General features: G+C 38.7%; 1 protein-coding gene across 1 annotated transcript; it reads left to right on the forward strand.

The window, feature by feature from the left end:
* Positions 1 to 7,196: 7,196 nt before the first annotated feature.
* ANP32D (acidic nuclear phosphoprotein 32 family member D) lies at positions 7,197 to 8,267 on the forward strand. Its single transcript, XM_054443113.1, is given in 3 exon segments — positions 7,197 to 7,295; positions 7,637 to 8,008; positions 8,010 to 8,267. Coding segments are annotated over 3 exon segments (729 nt in total).
* Positions 8,268 to 11,617: the final 3,350 nt, after the last annotated feature.

Consider the following 11,617-nt stretch of genomic DNA (forward strand, 5'->3'; position numbering starts at 1 on the left):
AATCCCAGCAGGACTTTATGTAGAAATTGACAAGAAGATTCCAAAATTCCCATAGAAATGTAAATTATCTAGAATAGCCAATACAATTTGAAACAGAACAAAGTCAAAGGTCTTACACAGCCTGACTTCAAGACATTGTAAAGCTATAACAATTAAGACAATACAGTATGGATATAAAGACAGAAAAATAGACAAATAGAACAGATAGAAAGTATAGAAATAGACTCATGAATATATGGTCAATTGTTTTTCAACAAAAATACATAGGCAGTTGGGGAGAAGAGACTGTCTTGTAAAAAAAAATGTGCAGGACTAATTGAATATCAACAAGGGAGAACTTCTATCTATGATATGTTTCACACCACTTCAAAAATTAATTCAAAATGAATCATAGAACTAAAAGTAAAGCCTAAAAAATCTGAAATTATAAAACTTCTAGAAGAAAACCTTAGAAAAATACTTGGTGACCTTGGGATAGGCAAAGATGTCTAAAAAGAAAAATTGATACATTGAACTTTATCAAAATTAAAGATTTTCCTCTTCCTAAAAAACAAACTGAGAGAAACAATTGCAATTCACATATATGATTAAGGAATTGAATCCAGAATAAACAAACACCCAAAACTTAATCTATTATTATAAAACAAGAAACCCAATTATAAAATGGGTAAAATATTTGTTCAGACATTTCATCAAAGACACATGGCTTGGGACTGGACGTGGTGGTTCATGCCTGTAATCCCAAAACTTTGGGAGGCCTACTCAAATGGATCACCTGAGGTCGGGAGCTTGGGACCATCCTGGCCCACGTAGTGAGACCCAGCTCTACTAGAAATACAAAAATTAGCCAGGCATGGTGGTGTGCAACTGTAATCCCAGCTACTCAGGAGGCTGAGGCAGGAGAATCGCTTGAACTGGGGAGGCAAATGTTGCAGTGAGCCAAGATCAAGCCATTGCACTCAACCTAAGCAACAAGAGTGAAACTCTGCCTCAAAAAAAAAAAAAAGATACATGGCTTGCAAATGAAAAGATGCTTAACATGATTCGTTATTAGGGAAATGCAAATTAAAACCATGAGACAACACTACACACCTATTAGGATATTTAAAATTAGAAATAATGGCCATACCAAATTCTGGTAAAAATATAGAGCAACTTGAAATCTCATGAACTGGTAGTAGGAATGTAAAATGGTACTGCAACTTTAGAAAACAGTTTGACAGTTTATTAATTTTTAAAATATACAACCCCTACCATATGTCCCAGCCATTCCACTCCTATTTACCCAAAAGAAACAAAGCATATGTCCATACAAAAATTTGTGACTGGATGTTCATAGCCACTTTATTTGTAATAGCCCCAAACTGAAAATAACCAAAATGTCCATCAACAGGTAAATGGAAAAACAAATGGTAGTATATGTATACGTAGTGATGTGAATGGTACCCCTCCCCAACAGATGTTCACTCAGAACCTGTAAATGTGACTTTATTTGGGAAAATAGTCTTTGAAAATATAACTAATTTAAGGGTATCAAGATAAGATCATCCTAAATTAGGATGAGACCTAAGTCTAATGACAAGAGTCTTTAGAAGAGAAGGGAAAAGACACATCAGAAGAGAAGGTGATGGGAAGACAGAGGTAGAGACTGAAATGAGGCATTACAAACAAAGGAACTACACAGATTGTCTGCAGCCAGTAAAAGCTAAAAGAGAAGCTTGGAACCCATTCTCCCTTAAAGGCTTTAGAAGAAACAAACCCTGTCGACACCTTGATTTCAGACTTCTGGCCTCCAGAGCTATGAAGGAATACATCTTTGTTGTTAAAACCACCAATTTTGTGGTAATTTGTTATGGCAGCCCTATGAAATGAATATACCACATGATGGAATACTACTCAGCAATGAAAATGAATGAAATGAATGCTGTACATAATAACAGGAATCTCAAAATAATTATTCAGAATGAAAGAACCTGTACCATGAAAAGTACACACTGTATAATTTTATTTAAATAAAATTCTAGAAAATGTGTAACATTCTATTAATATAATAAGAGAAAGCAAATACATGGTTGCTTCAGGATGGGAGGGTCAGAATGGCAGAGAGGGCTAAGATGACAGATTACCAAGGGGCCCAAGGAAACTTTTGAATTCATGGATATTTTCATTATCTTGTTTTTGTTGATAATTTCATGGGTGTATATACGTGCCCAAACTTAACAAGTATGTGTCTTTTATTGCATGTCAATTATACCTCAATAAAGTTCTCAAAAATATAGTCTAAATTTAGTCTTTGTGTTGGGGGGCCATGTAACAACTTAGCTATTTTAAATGATATCATGGCAGCAGAGGGGTGCCTCTCCTCTGTAGGATGCCCTTGTAGCCTCATCACTGGCCTGGATAATAATGGATGACTTCCCACCCATGGGAAATGTCACTATGTAATATTTGTTGGCTCATTTATTCTACGTACATTTGAGTTCCTTCTATTTTTCAAATATAGTTCTTGGTAGTGTAAATACAATCAATAATGATTAAGACAAAAGCCCTCATGAAGCTTACATTCCATGAGATGAAACAGACAAACAAAACTATTAGGTATTTATAATGTCCAGTGGGGATTTAAAAAATACAAATCAGAGTAAAGGGCAAGCAGTGGCAGCTGCTGCTTTAGAGAGGGGATATAAGAAGACCTCTCTGAGGATATGTCATTTGAGTGAGGGAGCCAAAACCTTGAGACAGAAGTGCACATCTGGCACACCTGAGGGAAAGGAAGCTAGTGTGACTAAAGCAGAAGGGACAGGTGGAGTGGGCAGGAATGATGTCCAAGGGGTAGGCCTGGACATGGAAGGACTGTGTGCTTTGTCCTAAGCATGATGCAGAGGGAACACAGGGTTTTGAGGAAGGCTGTGATGTGATCTACATGTGTTTTATGTATTTGTTTGTTTATTTATTTTACAAGAGACACATTTTATGTATAAAGATACAGATGGATTGAAAGTACAAGGACCAAAAAGATATCATCCAAATGCTAACTACAACAACAATAAAGCTGTTATGGTTATATTAATATCAGACAAAGTAATCATTTTTTTTCAACTTTTATTTTAGATACAGGGGACACATGTGCAGGTTTGTTACATGGGTATATTGCATTCAGGTAGTGAGCTTAGTACCCAATAGGTAGTTTTCCAGCCCACACCCCCCTCTGTCTTATAGGGGGAACCAGCCCCCAATATTTCAATGTAGGTTCTTTTTTATTTTCCCTAAGTGTCACCCTGTCTGAGAAATAAAGAGAAAGAGTACAAAAGAAAGAAATTTTACAGCTGGGTCTCCGGGGGTGACATCACATGTCAGCAGGTTCCGTGATGCCCGAGCCACAAAACCAGCAAGTTTTTATTAGCGATTTTCAAAGGGGAGGGAGTGTATGAATAGGGTGTGGGTCACAGAGATCACATGCTTCAAATGCAATAAAATACCACAAGTCAAATGGGGGCAGAGCAAGATCACAAGGCCAGGGCAAAATTAGAATTACTAATGAGGTTTCATGTCCTGCTGGGTACACATTGTCATTGATAAACATCTTAACAGGAAACAGGGTTCGAGAGCGGACAACCGGTCTGACTAGAATTCGCCAGGCTGGAATTTCCTAATCCTAGCAAGCCAGGGGGCGCTGCAGGAGACGAGGGCGCATTTCATCCATTATCTACAGCTGCATAGGACAGACACTCCCAGAGCGGCCATTTTAGAGACCTCCCCCTGGGAAATGCATTCGTTTTCCCAGGGTTATTCCTCACTGAGAAAAGAATTCAGCGATATTTCTCTTATTCACTTTCTGAAAGAAGAGAAATATGACTCTGTTCTGCCCGGCCCCACAGGCAGTCAGACTTTATGGTTATCTCCCTTGTTCCCTGAAAATTGCTGTTATCCTGTTCTTTTAGGATGCCCAGATTTCATATTGTTCAAACACACGTTTTACAAACAATTTGCACAGATAACACAATCATCACAGGGTCCTGAGGTGACATACATCCTCATCTTATGAATATGATGGGATTAAGAGATTAAAGTGAAGACAGGCATAGGAAATTATAAGAGTATTGATTGGGGAAGTGATAAATGTCCATGAAATCTTCATAATTTATGTTCAGAGATTGCAGTAAAGACAGGTGTAAGAAATTATAAAAGTATTAATTTGGGAAACTAACAAATGTCCATGAAATCTTCACAATTTATGTTCAGAGATTGCAGTAAAGACAGGTGTAAGAAATTATAAAAGTATTAATTTGGGAAACTAACAAATGTCCATGAAATCTTCACAATTTATGTTCTGCTGTGGTTTCAGCTGGTCCCTCCATTTGGGGTCCCTGACTTCCCACAACACTGTCTCTTCCCACTCTAGTTGTCCCCAACATCTGTCGTTCCCATGTTTATGTTCATGAGTGCCCAATGTTTCACTCCCACAGGTGAGAACATGCAGTATTTGGTTTTCTGTTCCTGCATTAATTTCCTTAGGATTATGGCCTCCATCTCCAACCATGTTGCTGCAAAGGACATGACTTTACTCATTTTTATGGCTACATGCTATTCCATGGTGTCTATGTACCACATTTTCTTTATCCAGTCTACCATTGATGAGCACCTAGGTTGATTCCATGTCTTTACTATTCTTAATAGTGCAACGATGAACATATGCATGCAAGTTTCTTTTTGGTAGAATGATTTATTTTCCTTTGGGTAGATACCCAGTAATGGAACTGCTGGATCAAATGTATTTCTGTTTTAAGTTCTTTGAGAAATCTCCAAACTGCTTTCCACAGTGGCTGAACTAATTTACATTACCACCAAAAATGTAGAAGTGTTCTCTTTTCTCCGCAGCCTCACCAACATCTGTTATTTTTTTACTTTTTGGTAACAGCCATTCCGACTGGTGAAAGATGGTATCTCATTGTGGTTTTGATCTGCATTTCTCTGATGAGCATTTTTTCATATGTTTACTTGTGTGTGTTCTTTCGAGAAGTGTCTGTTCATATCCCTTGCCCATTTTTCATGGGGTAGCTTTTTGCTTGTTGATTTAAGTTCCTTAAAGAGTCCTGATATTAGATCTTCATCAGATGCATAGTTTGTAGATATTTTCTCCCATTCTGTAGGTAGTCTGTTTATTGATTGTTTCTTTGGCTGTGCGGAATCTCTTTAGTTTAATTAGGTCCCACTGGTCCATTTTTTTTGTTTTCGTTGCAGTTGCTTTTGGGGACTTAGCCAAAAATTCTTTGCCAAGGTTGATGTCAACAAGGGCATTTCCTAGGCTTTCTTCTAGAATTTGTTTTCAATTTTTATGTTTATTTATTCTTTTTTAATTTTTTAAAATTTTGTGCATGCATATTAGATATATATACTTATGGCATACATGAGATGTTTTGATACAGGTATGCAATGTGAAATAAGCACATCATGGATAATGGAGTATCCATCCCCACAAGTATTTATCTTTTAAGTTACAAATAATGCAATTACACTCTTTAAATTATTTTTAAATATACAATTAAGTTATTTTTATTATAGTCACCCTGTTGTGCTATCAAATAATAGGTCTTATTCATTCTTTTTATTTTTTTGTACCCAGTAACCATCCTCATCTCCCTCAACAGCCCCCACTACACTTCCCCCAGCCCCTCCACCATGAGTTCTATTGTTTTTATTTTTAGATCCCACAAATAAGTGAGAACATGCAATGTGTGTCTTTCTATGCCTGGCTCATTTCACTTAACATAATAATCTCCAGTTCCATTCATGTTGTTGCAAGTGACTGGATCTCATTATTTTTATGGCTGAAGAGTACTCCATTGTGTATATGTACCACATTTTCTTTATCCATCCATCTGTTGATGGACATTTAGGTTGCTTCCAAATCTTAGTAAACAGTGCTGGAACCAACATAGGAGTGCAGATATCTCTTCTATATACTGATTTCCTTTCTTTGGGGTATATTTTCTAGGATTTTTATAGCTTGTCCTTGCATTTAAAACTTTAATCCATCTTCAGTTAGTTTTTTTATATGGTGAAAGGTAAGGGTCTGGTTTCATTCTTCTGCATATGGCTAGCCAGTTATCCCAGCACCATTTATTGAATAGTCCTTTCCCCATTGCTTGTTTTCATTGGTCTTGTCAAAGATCAGATATTTTTAAGAGTAAGGCTTTATTTCAGAAGTTTCTATTCTGTTCCATTTGTCTATGTGTCTGTTTTTGTGTCGATACCATGCTGTTTTGGTTACTATAGCTTTATAGGATAGTTTGAGGTCAGGTAGTGTGATGTCTCTGGCTTTGTTCTTTTTGCTTGGGGTTACTTTTGCTATTCAGGCTATTTTTTGGTTCCATATGAATTCAGAGTAGTTTTTTTCTAATTCTGTGATGGATGACATTGGTAATTTGATAGAAATAGTGTTGAATCTGTAAACTGCTTTGGGGAATATGACCATTTTAATAATATTGATCTTACAATTCATGAACATGCGATGTTTTTTCACTTATCTGTGCCATCTCTGGTTTCTTTGAGCAGTGATTGGTAGTTCTCCTTGTAGAAATCTTTCACCTCTCCTTGGTTAGCTGTATTCCTAGGTATTTCATTTTCTTTGTGGCTATTGTAAATGGGGTTGTGTTCTTGATTTAACTCTCAGCTTGAATACTATTGGTGTATAGAAATGCTACTAGTTTTGTATATTGATTTTGTATCCTGAAACCTTACTAAAACTGTTTATCAGTTCTATTAACCTTTTTACAGAGTCTTTAGGGTTTTCTGCCTTTTAAAATGAGCATTCTGGCTGCTGCAGGAAGATAAGAATGAGCCAGTTAGGAGGCTTTGACAACAGTCCATGAGATATATAATATGGCGTGGCCTAGAGATGATGAGAAGTGATCAGATTTAGGATACACTGTAAAGGTACAGCCAATACATCTATCCAGTGTAAAACAGAAAAATAGAGGAAGTAGTCATTATTCTAAGGTTTTGGAGCAACTGGGTGAATGATAGCACAATTTAATGTGATGGGAGATAATAGATTTTGGGTGTGAGTGGAATTAAGAATTTACTTTTAGAGAACCCAGCGGAGCTGGTTGAGCTTTCAAACGCGCGGTTGTGGGTTCAGGGTTTATTGATTGAATTCCGCTGGCTCGGGAGCCTCTGCAGAGAAAGCGTGAGAGATGGAGATGGGCAAACAGATTCATTTAGAGCTGCGGAACAGGACGCCCTCCGATGTGAAAGAACTTGTCCTGGACAACAGTCGGTCGAATGAAGGCTTCGCCTCACAGATGAATCTGAAGAACTGGAATTCTTTTTTTTTTTTTTTTTTTTTTTTTTTTTTGAGATGGAGTCTGGCTCTGTCACCCAGGCTGGAGTGCAGTGGTGCAATCTCAGCTCACTGCAAGCTCCGCCTCCCGGGTTCACGCCATTCTCCTGCCTCAGCCTCCCGAGTAGCTGGGACTACAGGCGCCCGCCACTACGCCCAGCTAATTTTTTGTATTTTTAGTAGAGACAGGGTTTCACCATGTTAGCCAGGATGATCTCGATCTCCTGACCTTGTGATCCGCCCACCTCGGCCTCCCAAAGTGCTAGGATTACAGGCGTGAGCCACCGCGCCCAGCCAGACCTGGAATTCTTAAGTACAATCAACGTAGGCCTCACCTCAATCACAAACTTGCCAAGGGCAAACAAACTTAAGAAGCTTGAACTAAGCAGTAACAGAGCCTCAGGGGGCCTAGAAGTATTGGCAGAAAAGTGTCCAAACCTCATACATCTAAATTTAAGTGGCAACAAAATTAAAGACCTCAGCACAATAGAGCCCCTGAAAAAGTTAGAAAACCTCGAGAGCTTAGACCTTTTCAATTGCGAGGTAACCAACCTGAACGACTACTGAGAAAAGATGTTCAAGCTCCTCCCGCAACTCACATATCTCAATGGCTGTGACCCGGATGACAACGAGGCCCCTAACTGGGATGGTGAGCGCTACGTGGAGTGGCCTGGATGACAAGGAGGAGGATGAGGATGAGGATGAGGAGGAGTATGATGAAGATGCTCAGGTAATGGAAGACGAGGAGGGCGAGGAGGAGGAGGAGGAACGTGAAGAGGAGGAGGTGAGTGGAGAGGAGGAGAAGGATGAAGGTTATAACAATGGAGAGGCAGATGACGAGGAAGATGAAGAAGAGCTTGGTGAAGAAGAAAGGGATCAGAAGAGAAAATGAGAAACTGAAAATGAGGGAGAAGATGATGACTAAGTGGAATAACCTATTTTGAAAAATTCCTATTGTGATTTTACTGTTTTTACCCATATCCCCTCCCCCGCTCCAATCCTGCCCCCTGAGATTATTTTTTTCTGATTGTAACGTTGCTATGGGAACGAGAGAGGAAAAGTGTACTGGGGGTTGTGGGGGGGGGAGGGAAGGAGGGGGTGGAATAAAATACTATTTTCACTGCCACTCTTTATTTTTTCCCCCTACTTTTTCCTGGTGTCCGGTTTTTGTCCCTGTAAATGCAATAGCTAAGTACACACTAAGCATTTGTTCCTGGCTCTCAAAGAAGATGGTTTGGAGTTCTTTTATGTTTCCTGGTATTTCCCAAGTCTCGGGTTGGGTGGAAGGCCGCGGCTGGTCTCAGTTTGGTTACTCAACGCCCAGGAGGGGCTGAGCACAAGCCATATCTTTTGCTTTGATTCACATGCTTTTCTCGGACCTGCTAGAGGCATCCAACACCCTGGTTTGTAAATAGCAATCTAAAGGCGTATTTTGGCACTGGTTTGGGGACATTCCCCATCTGTCATCCCTTTTCCCCCTTCACAGATAGTGGTGGGCTTCACTCTACAAAGAGGACTCAGATGTTACTCTTGAGAGCTTAAGAGCCAGAGAGCTGAAAACGGCAGGCTTGTGAGTTATAAGGAAAATGGATTTGGTAATAATATTTAAAAGAGAAGAAACAAACCCTCAAACTTCAACTTCTTTACAAGAAAAAAAACTGTCCTGTCTTGTTCTGTAAAATATTAGAACGCTTTGCTTTACAAAAATGGCTTGAGAATTCTTCTACATGTATTTCTGCGCTTAGAACGTTTTTACAGACCTAAGTGCTGGAGACATTGCTACATGTCAGCTGGGTTTTGTTTTTTGTTTTTTTCATACACCCAAGCATGGAAAAGCTAACGCAAAATTTTATTTTCTTACCTAGTGGAAATCTGAAATGACTGCAATTCCTAGTGAATGTACAGTTGCTTTCGTGTCCCTCTCTGGTTGCTTCATAAGTGACGTGTAATTTCTGAACACGTTTCATCTGTATAAAAGAACATCTGCACCCGTTTTTCTCCTGCCCCTCAGACGAGCCAAACTTTGAGTTTTATGTCTGTCATTGATAAATTTCAATAAATCTTTTCATACAATTTTTTGGGGGATGGCTTCTTTAAGTCCAACAGGCCATTGATCTTTTCAAGATGGATTCCAGATGAACTGCTAGGTGAGGGGGAAGTTTCATTTTTGTTACCTGATAGAATAGCTTTTCTTATGATATATATATATAATGTAATACTAAGTTTGGATACTTTTGGTCTTAAAGCAAGACTCAGTGGTATATCTTCTTTAAAATCTTCATTTAAAAAAGTTATAAAGTTACTAAAAACACAAATACCCAAACAATCAAGTTGGTCCAACCTTGGAACCTTGTTTTGAATATCTTTCAGTGTTTTGTTTGTTGTATTGTGGAAAGAATGTATGGTTGAAACTCAGGAATGTATAAAACAAATTATTTCACAAAAAAATTACTTTTAAGAAGTGTCTGTTCATGTCCTTTGTCCAATTTTTAATTGAGTTGTTTGGTTTTTTCTTGTTTATTTGTTTAAGTTCCTTAAAGATTCTGGATATTAGTCCTCTGTCAGATGAATAGTTTGCAAATATTTTCTCCCGTTCTATAGATTATCTGTTTACTCTGTTGAGAATTTTTGCTGTGCAAAATCTCTTTAACTAAGCCAACAAATATATGAAAAAATGTGCAACATCACTAATTATCAGAGAAATACAAATCAAAACCACAATGAGACATCTCATTTCACACCAGTCAGAATGGCCATTATTAAGTCAAAAGATAACAGATGCTGGCTTATACACTGCTGGTGGGGATGCAAATTAGTTCGACCCCTATAGAAACCAGTTTGAAGATTTCTCAAAGAACTAAAAATGGAACTTCCATTTGACCCATCAATCTCATTACTTTGGATACACCCAAAGGAAAATAAATCATTCTAACAAAAAGACACATGTACTTGTATGTTCATTGCAGCACTATTCACAATAGTAAAGACATGGAATCAACCCAGGTGCCCATCAATCATGGATGGGATAAAGTGTGGTACATTTCTCTTCATGGTATACACCACGAAATACAACGCAGCCATAAAAATAATGAAATTATATTCTTTCCAATAACATGGATGTAGATGGAGGTCATTATCCCAGGCAAGCTAACACAGAAACAGAAAACCAAATACCACATGTTCTCACCTGTAAGTGGAAGTTACACTCACAGACATAAAGATGAGAACAATAGACTCCAAAAGAAGGGAGGGAGGGGGCAAAGGATGAAAAGCTTCCTATTGGGTACTATGTTCACTGTCTGGGTGACAGGATCAATAGAAGCCCAATCCTCGCAATATATCCTTGTAACAAACCTACATGTGTATCCTCTGAATCCAAAATAAAAATAGAATTTTTTTAAAAAAATTACTTTTGGATAGCAAAAGACTTGGGGTGGTTTGAGAGAGGTAGGAATTGAGTTGGATTATGAGATACATCTGGCCATGAAAGGGTAAAAGTCCCTGTGATGTGAGATGATAAAGGGAGGAGCTTAGACTCCTTATGGAAACTGAGGTAAATAAAAAGGTAGATTATGATGGGAATGGCCCTTCTGGTCTCTTAGAGGATGGGAGAGAGTAACCTCTAATCAGAGTCTAATTTGAAGCACTTCATGATAGTAAGAAAGTGGTGTGCAGAGACGGTCCATGGTGGTCTCACTAGTAGCACCTGGAGCTCTAAAATCAAACCAAGGGATGGGACAGTGTGCCTTTCCTTTAAATTCTGCTAAAGACAGGTGGGGCACCGAGCCAATGTTGACACCTCCATCTGTTGTACATACCCTGGCATGATTTTTGAGTCCTCTTTAGATTTTAGCCCTCTCCTTCTCCACACTGCATTTCTGCATGAGGAGTTTGCCCACCATCACCTGGACAGGCTATGGGACCTGAAAGGTACTATCTCAGGTCCTGTCTGCCTAAACACGCTATACCACAACTCCCACTTCACCACGACCTCCCCATGTAGGCACAGTGCTCTCTCTGAGACTGCTCCTCCAGGGGTCTAGTCTCAAGGGAGAAGCTGGCCCTTGGTTCCTTCTGTTCTTAGATTTCTAGACATATTGGGATATTTTATATGCACCATCACCAAAAAGAAGCAGGCCCCAGAGTTGCACACCTACACCTAATGCCTCTTCCCTAATATTCACTTCCTGCCTCCGTATTGAAACCCTATACTTTCTTCAGAAAAACTGTTTTCATCCCTTCTAAATCTAAATGGTTTTAAATCCATGATCATTC

This window comes from Pongo pygmaeus, chromosome 10 (genome assembly GCF_028885625.2).
Source record: "Pongo pygmaeus isolate AG05252 chromosome 10, NHGRI_mPonPyg2-v2.0_pri, whole genome shotgun sequence".
Taxonomy (NCBI): domain Eukaryota; kingdom Metazoa; phylum Chordata; class Mammalia; order Primates; family Hominidae; genus Pongo; species Pongo pygmaeus.